Below are 21464 nucleotides of genomic sequence, written 5' to 3'. Positions count from 1 at the left end.
ACTCTTTACACTTCTTACACGGAAATATAAAAACGTTACGTGGCAACCATCAGTGTTAATGCAGCCACGCGTGGCACATGAAATGGGTGTGCCTAGCATAATGTTATTACTAGGTCGTGCAAATATGGTAAATGACAATATTTACATTTCATTTTCAAATGACAACTATTAGTAAGAAGCAATATAAACACTGAGCAGGCACTTTTTCCCCACCAGGAAGCTGTGAGAAATGCTGCGACAAGAGACTTAATTCAAAGTTTACTGAAGTTGAAAAGAGACTTCCCTTGTATTGTAATGGGCTTTGGATCTGCTCTTAAATTGCAAATAACATTGCAGCTGAGAATAAGAACCTTACCCTAAAGAAATAAGAACGGCTCATAGAATAATGTACTAAAAATTATTAACTTGAAAATTAGAAAATACATTTTCTTATTATGGAATGATTTTGTCTATTTTGTAGCATTACTGTATTCTTCTCCTGTCTCTGGCAAACAAAGGAGATACCGCTATACTGTATATTCATCACAGCAGATTTATCTATGTCAATGAACTAACCAGGAGACAAATACACGTTTACAAGTGTAGTATAATTAAAGATTCTTCAAGGTGACAAACACAGCTGTGTAAGGGCCACAAATATGACATATGGGACTTAAAAGCTTTTTACAGCTCTAGTATTAAAAGTCTGGGTCATGAAGAACGAGTAAGTCTGTCACTGTTAGTGTCAAGTCTGACGTCAAATATTCACTGTATTCTCTTTTCCTGCTGCTACTGTGTTATAACAACAACTAATATTTGCACTAGAACAATGAAGAAAAAATTTGTCATACACATGTATTGAAAAGCTTGATCAACACATTTAGAGTATTTTGAGTTTGTCAAACTGAAACACTTCACAAATCAGCATCCAACTAATCTGTTGACTATTTCAGAAAACACTATTTACACAGAACCTTGTACAAACAACTCAGCCTTGTGATTTATGAATTTTTTTATAACTAGAATACGTAGTCACAGCTGGAAGGTTCAAATATTCTATTGCTAAAAACACATTGTAAAAACTTGGACAGAAAATTTAAGTAAGCTATGTAAGTTTATAACAAAATCTCAATTGTTGCTGATATTAGCGTGATGAGGTTCCAAAGTATGCCAGTGTTAAATTAAAATTTCAGCAGACTATACACATACAGACAACACATGAATCAAAACATACTCATTCACTTCCACTATATTGAATGCCGAACCAGTTTTAATTGCTAAACAGAAAAGAAACATGTTTACAGCTTCTGATAAGCGGCATTCCCTAACAGAGTTACAAAAAAAAAAAATACTCCCTAAGTTCAACACCAAACACAAGATAATTATTGCCAGCAGGTGGCCAAGAATTGGCAAATGCAATTAATCTGTATTTTATGACGAAGTTTAAGAAGTAAGTTAAGCAGTCAATTCATCACCTAGATGTGTGATTTCCTTCAGATGTTTCATGTAGGTATATTTTTAGTGTATAGCTACCAAAAATGACTATGCCACAACACAGAAGTGTCAGAATGCCACATTTTGACAATTTCCACAGGCCTATTTGTAATTCTGCATCCAGATTCTCAATTTCTTATGCTGGTAAGAAGTTTCTTGGCTGACTAGTCACACTGAAGTCAAATGAAGAGGTTCCTAACAATGGGAAATAAGCACAGTGTAGCAATCAGCTTAGAAAAGAGAAACTGTCTAAATAGGACAATAATTTTTACTTGAGAACAGAACAAATCGCACTCAGTTATATTGAGATAATAGATATAGAGCTCCACATTACTGGAGTGTAAAATAATCTTGTTGAAATATTCCTTGCCCTTTCTTGATCAAGATAAATCACATAGGCGATTGTATTAATCGAACAGGGCAGACTGGGACATGTCAGGAGATTTAATAAGTTCTGCAGAGTTTTGGTTCCTATTGTTGTGCTAGTTCCTCATGGTTATTGTGATATTCTGGCTCGTAGTCCACGGGAGATTTATTACAGAGCTCATTACATTAATTTGATACACTTTAATTAAAATATTAATTAAAGATAACTGTAACAAGGGACCTGGAATGTGTTGTGTGAGATCAGTTTCACAGAATGACATGTTGCTTCTCATCTTCCAGTGCAGACTTTTAAGCAGGTCTGCCACACAAATGTAGGCTTTCTACTTCATCTGTCGATGGAGACAATATACCAGGTTTTCCAAGGCTGTTCCTAAACAGAGAACTATTTGGGCTTTTTGCCTTACTTGTAGTAAATGTCAATTTGTATTGGTTAAGAGTCCTAGAGGTTTTCAGGATGTAAATTTCTGAATTATAAGTTAAGATTCATTATTAGTGATAAAAAAATTTACAGCAGTAGGCTATTAGAGCAGAGCACATGCAGCTGTTGCTTCTCTATGTCTCTTCGATATAACCCTGTCCCTCTCATATAAGCTATTAATCAATGGGTCCAGAAATATTCTCCTTGGTGAATAAATCTAGCAAACATAGGCAGCAGACATGCTTGAAAAAATTAGAAGTTGTAAAGGTAAATGATGTGCAAATTACAATGGGTCTTCCCTGGGAATTTCAGCATCTTGGGAAGAGATGCAAGTAACAATGCCTGGGCGCGTGCACGCACATACATGCACACAAACAAAACATGGCCTTCAAATTACCTGTAGCAGAAATTATTTGGAACATCATACCAAATGGAGCTCCTAATCATCTTCTAAAAGCATAAATACTGAATGAAAGCATATGTTAGATTTGAAACATTTACTATCATGTTCCTTTTGAACTCTGATAGTATACTAATGGACGTGCCAGAAAAATACCAAAGCGCAGGCAACCTAGAATGCCCACTAGCAAACGGGTACCTTACTGAATGTGAATTAATGGATAAGATGCACTGAAACAAAAATTGACTAATGAAAGCAGCAGCAGCTGTATCACAGCGTATCCTCAAAATACTATGGGAAAAAAGTTTAAATTATCTGTATTGTTTTGCTAAAGAACTAAAGATATTAATTTCTACGTTTCCTTGAAATCATTTGTTAGCTTGGACCAATAATTTCAGTTATATTTTTGTTATGAAGTAAATATAAAGGGTAACATCTAAATCACTGATAAAAATGTAACATCTGAAAAAGTTCCAAATTTCATCAGCTCATTTTAACATACAAAAATCGAGATATCAACTTATGAAACAATTCAAATATCTCATCTTATTTTTGTATGCTTACATTTCTTCTCCTCTTTCAGTTGCTACACTTGACTGTTGTTTCAAATTAAATGGCCAAACTGGTGTCTTTGTTTGTGTGGCACCTTGATTACGCAGCAGCTAGCACAATGGAGATTGTAGAGGGGAACAGGCATAACTATAATGCAAGTAATTACATAGAATGAAAACATAGGAGGAAATGTTTAATGAAAACAAATATTCCCTTGTCTTTCATGCAAGTCTGTCTTTAGTTTTGTATTTTAAAGGAAAGCCAGACTTTGTTATGATATCATGAAACAATTCAGAGATAATCTTTGACAAAATGTGGTGTAAAAAAAGGAAAACACGTTTTGTCACAATAGAAAAGTTCACTGGTCTACAAAAGCGTTGATCAGATTGTTTCTGTTACTTGATTTTTACTGCTGAATATAGTAGTAGAATCACTTTATCTGACAAATAGTTCTATATGTCAGAATTAAGCTGTCCAGTAGAGAAATAACTTTGCATTAAGAGAAGCCATACCGGATGAGAAAAACTTCAAATCAGATATCTGATTACCAGGAATAGGTAATTTTGACTTATTCACATAGATACAAAACATCCATTTATAACTTGATGCCATACATGCTGGTGCTGGTGCTGGAAGATTTCTTCCTGATCGTGTGGAACACAAATTCATACTTTCAAATGTGAATATACTACCCTTACCTTTTGCAAACATCACAAATGTATTACAGCTTCCTTCTCCCTCATTTCCAGTAGCAAATATACCTTCAGATGAAAATTACTTGGAATTTATACCCTTTTCTGCTAGTTCTCAAGTCCACCCTTCACTTAAAAGAAGACTATATTAAAAAAAATAGTTTGTTCACAGTAAGATGAACTTTCTCATCTTAAAGATAATGAAGCAAAAGAAGCAGGACAAACACTCTCTGCAGAACCCAAATACTACTGGGAAGCATTGCAGCTTTGAAATAGATGGCTCCTGTGGCCCGGTCTTGCAGCAAGCTGTTGATAAATGCCACGTGGCCACCTGACATTTGTATTCGAGTTAAGAGAAAGTGTTCCCGAATAGCTATTGGAAATGCTAATTTGACATGATGACGATTTATACAGAAAATCAAAGGTAACAAGATGTTATGGATACATCTGATTTTGTAAGCTGTTTTCACCCCGTACTTGAAAATCAGCGCTTCAGGCTTCCTGCATGTTGTACGAGAGAAGGATGTTACGCATCAGTGATTTTTTTTCTTGTAGTATTGAACCTACGCCTGGCGATACTCGTTTTTACAAGAGTTCTGCTCAGTTCATTCATGTAAAAATTCCCATTTGCATTCTAAATTATCTTTCTGCTGTAAGTAACAAATCCATTTATAAAGATTTAATAAGAAGATCTCTAAGTAGGTCAGGAAGGCTAGCCTAGCTAATCATAGTGTTGACTTGAATAAATATTTTTTTTAAAATTACAATATTTTTATATTAACGTACTTGCTCTAAATCTTTATTTCTCATAGATAGTTTCACACAATTTTTAGAAAACTTCATATTTTAGGGAACAAACTCCTTTCCAGGTACTGTTGAGAAATGAAAGGAGGGTAAGTTTTTCCTCATTTAAAATTGAGAAAATTAAGATTGTGAGCTGTGATTTTCTACACATTGTTATCAAGGATCAACATCGAAGGTTCAAGTATGAGTCAAAGTCTATTGAGTTTGTACTAAGATGAATCACCAGTACGGTCTGACTTAACGGCAGTTTTTCTGTATTCACCTCTGTCATTTGATTTATTGATTCCTTTCTCCATCCTCATTTTAATGAATGTTAATCTCTGAGATTACTCAGTAAACAACATTCTTCGACTGACCATCTTAACTCACTATCCCGTCAGGAGAAAAAACCCAAACCTCTCAATAATATTAGGCAGACACTTACTGATAAAGAGCAGTGGTACAGCCTGGTGTATCGGCAGGCCCGAGCCACCCACACCATGGGCAGAAGAGGCCCCAGGGATAGCCAGCAAGGGCTAACAAAGGCCACCGATGGCACCACGTGGCACGTTTGGTGACGTCTTACCTACACCGTGAGGCACAGCCAGGCAGGGTTCTCATCCAGCCATGGTCTCGAGGCGGGCAAACCAGGGAGCGCACCTGATTCACAAGCAGCCTTCAGGAGTCTGCGGAAGACATAGCCAAACAGGCCTGCAGACCAAACTTCCAGCAGGCAGAAGTACAATTAGAACTTCACTACAAAAATGAAACGGTGGAAACTGAGTTGCCTGCCTTTTTTCTTGTGTGGCAACAGATACATGTGCGTATTTATTCTGTGTATTTATTGCTTCTTGAGAGGATAGTTCTGTTTATGAAGAATGACAAGTTTTGCTGTGCAAAAAAAGCTGCTGCTTGTCTGCTTTTGGAACAGACAGTGAGACTAACTTCCAGGCTGAAACCGGTCTCTTGAGATACAGGAACAGCAAAGGCCTGAGGATACGACTATCCGAATCTTATCGAGGTTTGGTTTGTTTCCTAGCAGTTAAACCATTTCCTAGCAGTTAAACTATTTCCTAGCATTTAAACTATTCTATGTCAAACTGCATCTTTTATCAAGACTTCCTACATCGCAGGGCGATATTTCAAGCATAACGCACAGGTAATACTTCAACGTGGCTGGTATGAGCGGAGGTACAACAGGGAAAATACGGAATGAGACAGACCGCAACGCCTAGAGGCCTCGTACGATGTTTGTTGTCAAACACTAATAGTCTAGTTTGATGCTTCTGAGAGCGATGTAAAACACAGGGTAACCTTTGCCCATTCCTTACTCTGGAATTCCCATGTACCAAATGCCACCGAGGCAGAGCAGCTTCCCCGGGATGGCTGCCAGCACCGTGAGTACAGCTTGCTGAAAATAACTTGGTGCCAAGAAGATGCAAAGGGCAATCACTTAAAGCTAAAGATGCCATCAGAGGAGTTAACACGAGCATAAAAAGGCTACAGCAGCGGTGAGGGAGGAATGTATGTATTTCAAGTGAGAGCTAAGTGACAATTGCAAAGCAACCGCTGCAGTTTCTAGAACTCATTTCATTAGTTACAATAATTTCAGGTGCCTGTGGGCAAATTTATTTTAAATCTGTACTGATTTCTTCAGAATGATCAAGAAGCTGGACTCTACACAGAGGTGTAGCCTGATTTGCTGATGTGCTAGTGACAAGAAGATGACATAATTTTGCCAAACTCATTTATATCTGAACAAACGTTTGTTGGGAGGTCTGGTGAAGGCTACGTAACTGCAGTGTTAACCTTGTTCTATCAGAATAAAAGATAGCAAGGGAAGACATTAAGAATGAGGCAGATCCCAGAAAGACGTGAACTGTTCGATGGTTTGGCTCTTCAAAATAAAATGCAGTAGGGATTAGTTGCCAGAATATTAACATAGAACTTACGTAAAACACATAAACCAGCAAGGCCAGTTGATAAAACAGGAGAGCAGGACTTTTCTTGTTATGACTCAGACATAAACTGAATAAAAAACTGGAAACAACATTACTTTCTTTATGTAAAATACACAACCCTCTTCCATACATGGAAGATTACCACAAAGCCAAGCAGACTTGTCCTTGCACGTATAACAAGGGAATTTGGTTTATATCTACTAAGTTTTTGATACCATCCAGTTTTTCAGGACCACTTGACAGGTTAAACATCCAGTCATAGATCTGATCTTTCATCTTGTGAGTTTCTGACAGATCCTAATTTTTTTTGCACATCTGTATATAATGACTCACAAAAAATTCATAATTAGAATTTTTTATACTGTTATAAAATTCAGAAGAATATACAAATATTTCTAATCGACACATATATTCTGCCAGTTTTCCAAAACAACCATTGAATAAATATTTTATAGAATTTCTAAAAATGTTATAATAATTGAATAATCAATTGCTGGTACTCTGAACTGGTATTGTCAAGACCTGCAGAGACATTGGAATTTGCTCAGTATTCAAACACTCCCATAGGCAAAACTATTCACATGATTAAATACATCGTTAGAGATCTAAAACATTCAGAGTATTTAAAATCACCATTCTGTATAAGAAAAAAGATGCATGGCCATGTTATTGTTTTTGTGGAACACATTATTTGCAGGTACAACCATCATGATTTTTCTTTCACATATTGAGTAAAATTGCCATAATTTTATATTCACACGTAATGAGATGTCACAGGGTGAGCTAGTAAGGTTAATAAATGTTCTGGAGTAAATAAATAACGATCCTCATTTCTTCTTGTTTCTAAAAGTCAAATCTTTAAATTTCTGACACTTTTCTCAGATTTTTTTCTATTTTATTCCTCATCCTCAAGGGTGAATACTTTCCAGTATTGCATAAATGAGGACTATAGTACCTGTTGTCTTAATTATTCTCTTTTAAATACGTGATGATTTCTTTGAAAAATTGGAAGAAATATACCCTGCACTTGGAAAAAGAAGTGTTGAGGAATATGATAATCCTCAGTTTCTTAGCAGCTCATTTTGGAATTTCACAGAGATGTCTCCTATGCAATTTTTATCCTGATGCTGGAAACAGTCTTTACATCACCAGAATTGTGCAGTCAACAATTGTAAAGAAATCTGTGTAAAGCTGAACCCAAGCCCCTGGGTACCATGACACTGAACAAATTAAATATTTCTATAGGCAGCCAATATAGAAATACTGGTGGTCAAAAGATCAAGACTTGATGGAAACAAGGAGAAACAGTGATGGAATAGACTTTATATCAGCAATTTTATAGTCCGTATTGGATGGAGGAAGGTGCATTATTACAGATGTTTAAGATAGCAAGACACAGTGCAATTTCCCCCCGTCATTCTCTCTATCCACCCTTTCCTGTTTCTTCCTCCTCCACCTTTTTGCTCGCTATCTGCCCACGCCCTGCCCACACAATGTGAAGCAGAGCCGGGGCTTTTGGGTCAGAGATGACAAAATCCATGCAGCCTTGGATGTAGCCAGTGAGCTGAGGAAAGGTGCGCTGTTAGCAGAGCTATGGGATCAGACCGTTTAGCACTTTCTGCTGTGGGGGTGCCTATAGGGAACATAGCTCCAGGGTATGTAAGGATTCCACCCTGCAAAGGGTCTGAACTTTGGGTTCAGCGGGAGGAGGGTACAGTTAGCATTCAGTGTGCATATGGTAGGTGAACTGAACCCTCGATTTTTATCATTAAAAAAAAAAATCAAATACATGCTTGAAGTCATTCTATCCTTAGTTTAGGAAGAACTCCAAATCCCTAGGACACAGAGCAATTTTCCATAACAAATTATTTATTCTATGAAATGGCAAATTTCCATAGTGGAAGACTATGGAAACATAAACTGCTTATACAAATGTTTGGTTGTTCTGCAGTCAAATAACTAGATTCATACACAGAGAATAGAAGACCTAAATATAATATTTAAGCACTAAATAATTTCTGAGTTAATAAAAAATAATTGTCAGAGAAAATCTGGAGTGACAAAAGTTTCCATCTCCAACTCTTAAAAGATATTTATGCACAGATAGAGAAGCCATTTCAAAGAAGTAGCCTTTAATATATTTGTGTTTCCTGAGTTTCTATCTGTGGGCAATGGAGATGTCTTACTTAAATGAGCCTTACTGGTCTGACTAATGTGTTGGATACAACATTTTCATACTCTGCTGGTACTGCAACACACAACATAGAGCAATAGCCTTAAATAATCTCTTAGCTCAATACAATTTTTCCTAGGTTAGCATTTCATTTGGTATGAGTCTGAACATGATATCATGTTCCTATTTGGGATCCAAAGCCTCTGAGACCATCTCTGCTTGCCTTTCTCCCTTTTGCTCTGTTATCTGTCATAATCAGAAATGTTTCTGATGTTTTGTGAGAGCTGCGGATATACCTTCCCCAAATGCCTGCCTACAGTCTGCCTTAAGATGCCTTAAGATGCATCGGCTTCCTGTAAGGGTCTGCTCAGAGTTCAGAAGGACAGTGTGGTTGTAATGGTCCACAATCAGAAGACAAAAGATTCTCTTTCCTTTGATATTTTTATTTTAAAAAATTATTTAGTTAGCTATAAAATCCTTTATCCCTAAATGTAGTAATAAGTCAGTTTTCTGGTCTTTGGTTTTCTACTCTCTAAAGAAAAAAAGAGAATTTCAAAAAAAGTGAGAAAAGAATGGGAAGTTAGTAAAGTAGCAAGCAGCTGCTGTAAATGTAATATAAAATATGGACAGAAGAGGAAATACTGCATTAAGTAAAAGCTCGAGAGTTTAAGGGAGAAAAAACCACATATGCTTATGAGTTAGACAAAATTATGTTACATTCCTGAACAGCGGTGGATGTAAATTGTTTGCCCCAGCATGTATCCTCCAGTTCTTCTACAGAGTAGAGGGTTATCTGAAGATAACTTTACCTCTCCTAGCAAAGTGCAAATAGCATTAATTTTATTTTTAATTTAAATTAATAGTATAATAAAATTATTGCCAGTAACCATTTGGGTATTTCTAGTATTACAATGTCCAACCCTTTTGAAAACTCTGTCCTACTATTCTGCTGATGTCTACCATAGCATGGCTGAGGCAACATATTTGACATTTTGCTTCAAAAATTTCTGAGGACCTCACAAATACAGCAAGGCCAACGGGAGCATTAGGTGCTCCAGCAAGACCAAGGTTCCAAAATGAGATCCCAAAAGCATTTTAAAGAAGTGGATAATTTTGCAAATTCTGAGTTTGGTCCTTAACAGAATCATCATTTAAAGGAAAAGTATTGGAGTGACCAAGTCAAACTAAAGCTTTGTTTCTATGCCTCTATTTGTAAAAATAGTAACTGTAAAGCCCCTCTTAAAAAAAACCAGCTTTTTCTTTATTCATCAATGTGTTCAGAAACATTCTAAATTATAGTTTTCATTAACATACCCATTTATACTAGACTCTTCTAGAGCAGTGAATGCCATTGCGCACATGAAAAATGTCTTATCACTTCTTATACCATACATGATAATGTCACAACTTAGATTGACTCAATTTCATCAGTTTTGGGCTAAGACCAAGGCCGATCCCTTTTACATGATGGACTTTCCAATGAGCTCCTCTTCCGGCCCAGAAGGACCGCAGGAACACTGCCTGAGGTTCAAGAGCAAGATGCAGAGGAACATGAATTAGCAAACCACCTGCGTGCTCAGCAAGTGCTTGACTCTGAAAGGCAGTGAGGGCAATTCAAGGGACCAGCTGAAGATTACACCACCACTGGTGATTTTGGTAGAAACATCTAGTGGTAGACTGACTCTTCATAAAAGCTTTCCTGATCTTGTTGCTAAAATCTACAGGTATCCTATACCTCAGAACCACCTTATCACTCACTCTGTAAAGTGCAGATTATTTGTTGTCAGCATAGACAAATCTGTAGTGTGTCAAATGTGAGGGTAGAATATGTTGAATCTCATCTCCCAACAGGAACCACAAGAGCAACTGTGTTGACAGTGTTATTCATATTTGTCTTCTTATGTAAATTAGCTAAAACAATTTTTTCTCTCTGCTGCACTCAAGTGGCACTTCTCTGCAGAATTCAGTGGTATCACAATTCAGATCCTAGTTTGCCACAGAGGCTGACTTGCCATAGTGCCTTTAAAAATTAATTACTGTCTTGTATATTTGCAACATGGATAAGGACTCCCTGGTTTGTTCAAGGGCATTAGATTTGCTTGTGTTGAACTTAATAAAGTGTAACACAGTTTAGGTAATGTAGAAGTTGTTAACATCAGATTGTGACTAATTTTCTGTCTGCTACTAGGAGAAACAGCGTTAGTTCCCGTGCCAGAACCTATAAATCAGTGTGGTGAAAAGGTAATTTTTAGACAAGTGTTCTCAGGAGAAAATGAGGCTAATGGAGAGTCAAAAAGGAGAAATGCCCCTTTAATATAATCTTTCAAAAAATGTCTCCAGAAATTGAGAAAGTAGCTCAGATACTTTCGAAGTTCTCCTAAAATCAGAGCTGAAGAAGGTCAACTGTCAAAGTACTGCCAACGGATGACAAAGGGTGGCTACATAGCAGTGAGACCTCCCTGCTAATTTTTTTCTATGTTTTAAACATCTGGACCTTTAGATTTTTTTTAGAGAATGGTTTGTTTATTTGCAAACTAATGTTCATGAGCTATCATAAAAAGGTGCAATGTCAAACACAGGTTGACATTAAATGTTTTTTGCTTTATTCTTTTATGAAATGTGTAATAGTTTTTACTAATACTTAGAAAACAACAGAAGTCAACTCAGGCTTGTTCACATTAGTAGTAAACATGATTAAAAGTTAAAAAAGGATTAGCCAAGTGATGCTCTGCAGGTTTTAAAACTGAACTGTGAATAACAACTTAAAAATTCTAACGTAGTGAGACCAAGAGGCAGTTGCGTATTAGGTGGTCCAGACGAATGTGAGGCTGTCCCTCAAGAGGCTTGCTGACAGCTGACATGTTTAAATATTATAATCCTCCCTTTCTCATATTATTGGATTTAACAGAATATTTGTTATGGTGTTTAAACAAAAAATAAAAAAGAAGCAGAATCCCACACTCCTTTACTCTGCTAGAGAAGCCCTAAAGGGCTAAATCTGGGGGAAGGATGAGAAGAAGAATAATGCATCTGTGGTGCATGTGCAAGCCTCTTTTTAAAACAAGTGTGTTTCACAGACAAAAAACTGTAACCACTACAAGGAAATCTTAACACGAAGAAATAACCTCTTCAGCACTATATAGTTATCACATAAATAAAGCATGCTTATTTTCAAAATAAGAAACAAAAGTAGTACTAGGTCTATTGGGAGGAGGGTGAGAAGAGGATTGCTGAAAGATTTAGAAATTCAAGGCTTCAGGACCTTTGAGCTTTCAATTCAGGCACTAAAAACCAAAGAGATCTAAGCAGACTTTTCAAAATAGTGTCTGGATTGGAACCAGATTTCCTGTCACCTCTGCCCACTAGCAGGCACCCAAAGCAAGCAAAGTCTTTGCGCCCCTCAGTCCTCACAAGGAGGGTGGGAGTCCTGCAGTAGCGGTGAGATTTTTTTTCCCTGGAAATATACCCGGGCTTTCCTCTTGTAATCAACAATGTGTTGGAACAAAAGCTGCTCAGGAGGAGGTGCTTATTTGGAGCAAACGCCCATTAGAAAGGTTTCTCGGGTTCAGGGCAGAACTCCTGGAGCTGCAGGTGGAGATCTGCCTGCAGTAACCTTTGTGTGCCACGCCAGCAGCGAGCGGGGAAGCTCTGGTTCACGTGCCGGTAGCAAGCGGGGAAGCTCTGGTTCATGCTGGGCTCAGCCTGGGTCAGCGGGCGGTGGGCTCTGCCAGGCCCCCTGAGCACAGGGTTCGAACCCTGGGGGACACTGCAGTGGGAATTCACCCTAGGAAGGCCAACACAAGCAGAGAGGGAGCTTGAGTGTTTTTCTCCCATGCTCTCTCGAGAGCGCTAACCACAGGCTGTTGGCTACTTCTATCTGAGGTAGAATGGGAAAACATCTCCCCGGCAAGCTCTCGTGCACAGCAGATCCAGCTGTTTCGTCCAGAGACTAAAGTGAATTTGAGCTTTTTTGAAAGCTTGACCAATTGTCTCAGCCTTCATGACGATATATAGCACAAACTTCATTCAACATCTTCATGTTGCACTGGTTTTTGTTACCATGCTATTACAGAGGTTATAGTTTGGTAGTGCATATTATTATTATAGATATAGTTTCGTGGTTCAAAGACACGGGATGTTACAGCTTTACTACATGAAAAACATATTGTGATACAGTGCAGTACATGTTGGCCCCCAAACAAAATTACTATTTCCTTTCTATTCCTCAGCTTTTAAAATTATTACTTACACAGCTGTGTCATTGAAGCAGATCATGGTCTATACTGAAAACAAGCAAAATCAGCCCCCTCTGTATTACAAATATATACGGTTTTGTAGATACTAGCACATAAGCTAAAAGTTAACCGTGAGGTTGTAATTTCAAATAAAATCTGGTAAACATTTTTTTTTCTATGTTAAAGGGAAGGGGAGAAGGGAGGTTTAGGGGCTGGTGGAAGGGAAACAATGCATCGCAGCTTCTGAGGAGCCATCAAAAGCAGCCTGATGCTACTGCAATGCCAAGGAAGTCGTGGAAAACTGGTATGAAATAGGTATGGCGAAGGGCTGATGAGCCTAAAATTTGATCTAAGTGGTGAAGAGAAGGGCTGCTTGTAAGACCTGAAAGCTCAGCAGATCTGATCTTTCACAGATATAAATTGATGGATTCCTATTAATCTCAGTGGAACCATGCCATTTTACACTCTCACACACCAATCCAATTTGAGTCTTCTTTCTACCTTTCAACCGTCCTGCTTTTTAAAGCAGTCCTACAAAAACAAAGCAACTGTGCACCTAAGGAATTTGCTTGGTGAAGAAATACATTCCAGTTCTATCTTTCTAGCTGGCACTTACAGTTTGTTCAAGAAAATGAAGGTTTTTTTAATAACAGAATTTTAGAATTTGGAAAATATACATTCAGTATAGTAGTTCTCTCTCTACAGTATATTATTTTCCACTTAGTACTGTAAGGACATTTTCAAGAGGTTTTTTTTTTTGTAACAGTGTCCTCAGATCTGCTAAAGCAGAAAGCAACTCTCTGTCCTCCCAAGCCTTGAACAGGCTAAGCTCCCTCTTCTTTGCTGATGTATGCAAGTTCTTCTGTATTAATCAGGAGTAATTATTGTTTTCCTGGCTGTCTTACAGTCTTCTAATGACCATATTGATTAAACTAGAGATGCACTGCCTAATTAAATTTATGATGGCCGTTCTGATGCCACTTGAACATTGTTATTAATAGACACTGAGATATTATGGCAGTGTGTGAAACAGAAATGCCTATGAATAAGGACTACAGAGCCAAGTCATATCCCAGCATTTGAAACAGAGAAGGGCAGTAGCCTGTTTCAACATGGTTGTCAGTTAGCGCAAAGCCAGAAGTGTGCTTCCTGCATGAAGACCTCATGCATCTGCTTTCATCTCTCTCGGGGTGTCTATGTGAGGTCTTCTCCTCCTTCCCAGAAGACTGGTACGCAGCAAGTCCTCATTCTATCTAACCTTCTCAGAGGTTTAAAGCCACGTATAAGGGGTAAGTTGAGGGAAAGGCAGAACCAAATGTCAGGTGTTGCCCATATTTCTTGTACTTCAGTGTGCAGCAGCATACAGAAGTGAAGCTCACAGCACTGCTACACCCTCAGTTTCTTGTGGAAACTGGTGCTCTTCTACAGAAACATTAAGCAGATGCCGTCCTCTGGGGCTCTCTAAGCAGAGGTCCCGGTTCTCACTCTGTGCCAGGATCATCATACATAAAGGGGAAAATAGCTACACCCTTTGGATCCAGAGAGCTGAATTCTTGGGAAAGTACTAAGGCATCTCATGTCAGTATGTGTTCGGTTCTAAAGCACAGCAACCACCTGGGAATCATCTCTCTTTCCAAGGGATGAGTCCTTGCACACTAATGGTAGCTCTGCCACCGCATATTAGCACAAGCCTCAGAGCTTAGCCAGCCCTCAAAAGCACTGTAGGAAGTGTACTATGGGAAAAAGGTTGGGTAGGGGCAAAGAAAGAGAACAAGAACATGAAAGTACAGGCCCTTTCTTTCAGAAGGAACAAAGGGCAATTTCCAAAGGGAGCAGAAGTGATTATACAGTAGCTCAATATCATCCTCCATGAATTCTCTAGTTGAAGTTGAGGTTTCTTAATTTCACTTTTACAGATGTGTATTTCTCTGAGCCATCTCCCAGTTGCTGCATATTCAGTCAAAACATGCCTACCTCCCACTTTATTCTTGGAAAGGTAATGATCGTCCTTTCCAAAACATCTTTCCTACATGCAGATGGGTTAGTATCATGGACTCTGCTATGAACAACCATGTAGAAAATTATATACAGGTCCTGACAGCAGTTGTTCCACAAGTGTGTTTTTATTTCTCTGTGACAATTAGCTAAACTTAGTTTGACAGGAGATTCTGGCTCTACTTTTAAAAATCTTACACTGCTGGCATTAACAGACACTATAGTGAGACATTAGTTGGTGAGTTTTCTCATACCAGAAATTTTTGTGGGTAACTAATATAAACCTACCAGCTACAGAAAAAAACAACCAACCCTCTGCAACTATCTTCTTCTAAATATTTGTTTCTTATTTTTAAAATAAGCTACTCAAAGAGAAATAAATCTTGCTGTTTGTGGCTGCATGCAATTCTTCTTTAGCTAAACTGTAGCAAATTTGTCTCTGTGTGTGACTGGGAGAACCCTAACTGCTCATCCTCACCTATTAAGATGGAGAGATCATCAGCTGTGTTTATCCATCCAGGCAACCTGGATGTCTTATTTGGCTGGATAGTAAGCTAGCAGAAGCATATCATATACCACCACAAGACTATGTGGCTTAAATAAGTAGCTAAACTGAGTTCTCATCCCTCCTCACTCACAGCTTCCACTGGGAGGAAGAACAGAATAAGAAAATCAAACTCAATAGGCCCCTTTCATTACTTTAATTTCTATAGTTCAACACTGTTTACATAATAAAATGATAGCTATAGATTTTTCACTTTTTAAGAAGAGAACAAGTGAAAAATGTACACCAAAATTACAGCATCGAGGGACTGCAGATACCACACTATTAAATGGGTGCAAAAGAAATGCTTAAAATAATTTGATTGTTGTTTTTTGACAATTGTTTCTGTCCCAAACTTTTCACTTACAGTTTTGCCACTGAAATCTGGCTTCTGGAGCTGCTCTCTCTTCTATCTGATCTGGCTCTGATTTGTTAATTTTCTACTTTAAAATTGGAGGCTTTAAAACAGATAGCTATCACTAGCCCAGATCTAAGCAGTGTGAACCCTAGCAATATATCTCCTGAATCCCACAGTCTGTTACAGGAAAACAGAAGTTATAAGTTCAGCAGTTCAAATATTGTTTTCTAATGCCATTTTCTTGGAGTGGTGCTGTAGTAAGAACAGTAAAAATAAAATTAAGAAGTGCTCTAACCAATTTTCAGGAAGATGCAGAAGAGTTCTTTTTGCTAAAACATCTTTGAGAATTTGACTTTGCATTTTAAATTTCTATAAATTAATTATATAAATTGTCTTAAATACAACAAATATGTTCTATCTCTCTAGAGTTGACACAAAGCCAATACTTCAGACCTGACAAATTCCTACTGCTATCAGAACACACATTATTTGATTTCCACTTCTTTACTCTCAAACCACAGAAAAAGTTTACCAGCCACCCTCACGTGCTTGCATATGTGGTGCCCAGCTTTGTGGCCCAGCTTTTCAGCTACCATTGCTCATCTTCAGCTGCCTAAATTGAAGTGCCTTGTGTTGGCCAGAGAAAGAAGTAGCATCAGAACTTCTGAACTGTTTTTGGACACTTAGGCTGCGCTTCTGTGTCCCAGTGCCCCCAGGGAATAAACTCTAAATAACATCAGTTTCACATCCTGAAACTTGTGACTGAAAAGTGCAATATTCATGCTAGATGTAAGGCCAACATTTCCCTGAAAGTGTAAAAACTGATGTCCCGGCAAGGGTAAGCCTGCTTTCTGGCTGAGGAACAACAAAAATGAATGCTATAATTCCAACAGAGAGAGTCCCATCTTCCACCCGATATGAGTGTGGGAGGAGGAATACTGAACCATCATTTCATTACAAAACACTTAATTTTGTTCTGGCAGCTGGTAGGACCCCAGCTGTCCCTTTCACTTTCACCCTGTCACAAACACATGGAGCGCTGTAATAATTTCAAGCATGAAAATGGAGAAAAGATGAACAATAGTGAGTTGCTAAGAATGTTCATTTAGATGGAATGTCTTCCTGGCTGCCCCAAATTACTTGCTTTTCTGCTAGCCAACTGCATCAAGAGCTTTGGCCATATATTGAGCTTGATTACAGGACAGATTAGGTCTCAAACATTTCTTACGATTAAATGAAGAGGTGTCAGATTTTAGTCTGCTGACAGTAATGGCTTGGTTAGTAGCTGGTATTTCTGCTTCAAACAGCTCCTAGAAAGGAAATTACCAGTACAAGAGAAGTTTTTTCCCTGTGAGACTGAAAAATTACAAGAAAACCATATATACATCATAAAATAACAAATTTCAGACTGTTTCTCATTAAAATATGCTTTAACTATTGGTAGAAGAACCAAGGGGTGAGTGAAAAGGGATTACGTATGATTGAATGTCTCAATTACACTTGATAATTGCAATGAAGACACTGGAAAATCGGTCTGCTTCAATGACCTACCTAGAGGTCTGGTAAGGGCAAGCAGAGGGCTGGATTTCAGAAGGGAAAAGCACATAAACAGGAGGAAGGGGAGGAAACAGCTGCTGTTTGAATGGTATATTTATATACTGGTTTACAAAATTAAACATTTCATAATTTAAAAAAGTGATTGGCAATACATTGGATCAGACTCAGCAGAGTATGCCTTACTCTGCTGGAATCACTGGAACTTCACTGGTGACAACTCTACAGGAATAAACTCAGAATGAGCAGCCATTCATATCACATGAAACTTCTGCAATACGGACTTTTTTTAGAGACAGTTTGACTGCAAATGTCAGTAAGTGTTTCATCCAGTGCAAAGAGGCCAGCCTTAAATTGCATTTTGTTCTTGATGCTGAATTGAGAATGTTCAGAGAAAGCATTGCAGATAGATAAACTTTTCTTACTAAAGTAGAAAAACACTGTCATTTCCTCAGCTGAAGTCCACTTAGCATATTTACTAGTAGTGTGAGCTGTAGCAGTTGCTGCAAAGCACAGGTAGAGCAGAATGTAGATTACAGAGCTTAAAAACTAGGCTTCTCTAAAAAAGGTTTATCAAAAGAAATGAATAATTTAATTCTAGGAAATTAATATAAACAAATGTCTTACAGATTGTCTCTTGGAAACTTGAATGTCTTCATGTAGTTACAGGGTTATTCCTTACAGAACAGGCTGTAGTCCCTTTTAGACTGAGGCTTCCCCTTAGTCCAATTTACTAATTAATCATCTAACAAATACTATATTAGCCTTTCTAAACTTGGGGCTAGAAAAGCAGTGCTTTAGTTTTTGAAAACAGCTGGCAGTTCACGTCGCAGGACTTTGAGGAGGACAGAATGGCATGTAGATTACAGAATAACAGCTCAACTAACGAAGCTGGACTTCGGGTTGTTGGATGATATGAAAAAATATCCTCCAGTATCTCAAAAGAGATGGGGCACTAAAGAGTTTATCTGTGACAAGCCTCTTTGTTTCTGCAGTCATCGGTGAAGATACAGCGAAGGAAATGGAGGAGCTGCAGTTATGCATTTGCAATACACAAAGTCCTTGTTTTCCCACTAGGCACTGCAGAATAGCAATTGTCCATTCACAGCACATATCACATCCTCTGCATTTCAGAGCTAATATTTTTGCAGTCCTCAAGCTAGCGTGCTTCAGCCTAGTGTAGTTAATTTTTGTAACCCTTTGAGGTGCATTGGATGAGGTGGGTGTGCTCATGTTCTGTTCCTTGTTACATGAATTGTTTTTTTGGGGTATAATTTTTAAAGTTAAACTAAAAGATTTTTGAATTGCAGAGCGTTAATATCTACAGCAACACCTCAAAGAGAGCTGTAAAAAGTCTTGTTTCATAAAATGAGAAAATATGAAGATTGCTAATCATTGAGCACACCTGTATATTAATCCAATTAAGAATAGAAATCGGCCGTGTTGGCTGAAATTATTTTTAAGACCACTCACACACACACACACACACACACACACAAGCTCTGACAAGTGGCTCCTCCTCTTGTATTTTAGAATCACACTCCTGAAAACAATGTTAGTTTTATGCTAGCAGTTTCTTTCATTTCCTGCAGCACACAAGGTCCACTGTAATGCTGCAATACTCATTCAAGGCAGATCACCAGCTTGAATATGAATTGAACCTGTATGCCATCAAACAGATGTCAGGCTACATTACCTCAACTTCCAAGCAAATTTCCACTTTTCTCAGTTTAAGCAGCAAAAGCTATCTGAACACTGGCGTTGATGTAAGATGATCAGCTCCCTCCCTTCCCACTGAGGATCTGCTTCTAAGTCAAAGTGCAGGCTGCTTCTTAATTTTGAACTTCTGAACCCAAATCAAGTAAAGCAATCTTAGCATGTAGTAAGAAAAAATTATGTGGTACGTGTAGTCCTAGAAATGAGTCTGATTTTTTTTTTCTGCTTGATCTGTTTATTTCCAACTCTTTCTGTCTCTGCTCTAACTCTCAGAGAAACTCACAGCCCCCTCAGGATAAGAACGAGTTTCTGCTTTCTTTTCCCTTCATCTAAGCCAACCAAGTGCCAGGTCTCCTCTCCTGCCAGAGCAGTGGGAAAACACAGAGAAAAAGCAATCACGCTTTCCTCAGTGGGGTCAGAAAGGACTACAACAACAGATTCTTTCTGCAGTCTTCTTTCGCCATCAAATGGTTAAATCAACATAAGTTAAAATTTTCATCTAGTTTGAATAAAGAGAAAAAGGGAGGAAATTCAAAAACCGGTTGCTGTAGTAACAATCACCAGTAAAAATCTTTTCCACTAAATAATAGTATTATCTCCCTCTCCCCCTCACAATTTTAGTTCCCCTTCAAAAATAATCATGCTGCCTCTTTTAGATTTGCTGTACATACCTCAACCATTAAACAAGACATTTAACCATAGTGGCAGTTCTGTGACCTTTGAATGCCGTGAAATCTCTAAGCGGTGCAGCTTGTTCATGAAGACTTGTACTGCAGAATCCAGTAACTGCATCCAGGGTTAGGAATAGAATTAAGTAACGACAGCAAACAAAAATAAAAATAAAATGAAAAAAAAAAAAAAAAAGGAGAGAAAAGAAAAAAGAGAAGAAAACCTCCCCAAGTCCCCCAACCCAGCCAACAAAACCACCTTAAGGAGCAAAAAGACTCGGGGAGAGAGTGCACTTTTCTGCCAGTGTCAGGGCTGGGGTAGAGCCGCGCTCGCTGCAGCCTGCCTGCCTGCGCGAGCCAGCCGAAGGCCGCGCAGGGCTGGGAGGTGCTGTCAACTGCCACGGGCGCGGGCGAGCAGACCAATCCGCGCCCGCACTGCCGGCTCGCTGGAGTGAAGCCTCCTCTGTTTATGTTTCCTCATTTCAGGAGTGACGTCAAAGGGTTCGGTTTTTCCTCTGCATGTGCTATTAATTTTAAACGACTGCTATGGGAAGAATGTGGCAGTGATTTAGGCAGGCTACCCTACTCGGAAGAAAGCGGAGTCATGATTTATCTATCCTGGAATTAGCTTAGAAATATTTTATAATGAGCGGTACCAGAAAGATCTGAAATATCCTCACAAAATGGGAGGGAAAGGCTGTAAATATGCTTATATATATTGAAGTGTTCCTAAATATGCCAAATATGTTTCCCAGTGAGAGCTGTTATCTGTAAGGGTTGTGGTGCAAAATCAGACCCGAGTCTGCCCTTGCCCTGAAGTAAATCAGGAACTGCTTCTCTAAATTCAGTGGTGTCACACCAGTGTAAACCTGGTGAAAGAGATAAGGCCGAGACTACTGTACACATCCCTTTATCAGTCAGCACTAGCTAGACTGCAAATTAGCAAACTTCTTTCATCACCGTGTCAGTCACCAATGCAGTCACCCTGACGGCCTGCTGCTCCAGGCAAACACCCGTTCCACCACCAGAGCACAGCCCAGTGGTGCTCGCCTACGAGCTCTGCTGTGGACCACCACCCACGGTTTTATTTCATACCAAAGTCCATGTCAAAAGGCAGGGGGCAATGGCAAAGCCTGGCTTCCCGTAGCACCACATCTTTGTCAACAGAGAAGCTATGCAGCTGAAGCTTTAAAAAACAAGTAACGTATGTCAAGGTCAATTAGGCATGGGCAACAGAGGCCACAACAGCACAAGATAATTGATAGGAGGTCCGTTGACAGTGATAACTGTTCAGTTACCTCCATAATTTTAATTTTACCGATTTGCTCTTCTAGGGATTCCTTTCAAAGACACTGGTTTGCGAGGCACAGTTCATGCCTAAAGAGTCTCAACAGCCTAACATTTAATTTTAAAACACATATATGTGCCTTCGAAGGTGGATATGCTGACAACTCTTCAGAAAGAAATTTCTCAATGATGCACAGAACATGTACAAAAACAGTAGAAGTAATAGGAGTTTCTCCATGACCACCAGCTAATGCCACTGAAATGTTAC

General features: G+C 38.6%; 1 protein-coding gene across 1 annotated transcript in view; it reads right to left on the bottom strand.

The window, feature by feature from the left end:
* The window catches only part of PDE7B (phosphodiesterase 7B), a 177307-nt gene extending 156430 nt beyond the window's left edge, over positions 1-20877 (bottom strand). Inside the window, exon 1 of the mRNA XM_081998225.1 lies at positions 19913-20877. Coding sequence (XP_081854351.1) covers positions 19913-19933 — 21 coding nt within the window. The 5' untranslated portion in view covers positions 19934-20877. The remainder of the gene's footprint in view (positions 1-19912) is intronic.
* Positions 20878-21464: the final 587 nt, after the last annotated feature.

Source organism: Phaethon aethereus, assembly GCF_964289735.1.
Source record: "Phaethon aethereus genome assembly, chromosome: 3".
NCBI classification, from domain to species: domain Eukaryota; kingdom Metazoa; phylum Chordata; class Aves; order Phaethontiformes; family Phaethontidae; genus Phaethon; species Phaethon aethereus.
This window is presented reverse-complemented; position numbering and strand designations above follow the sequence as displayed.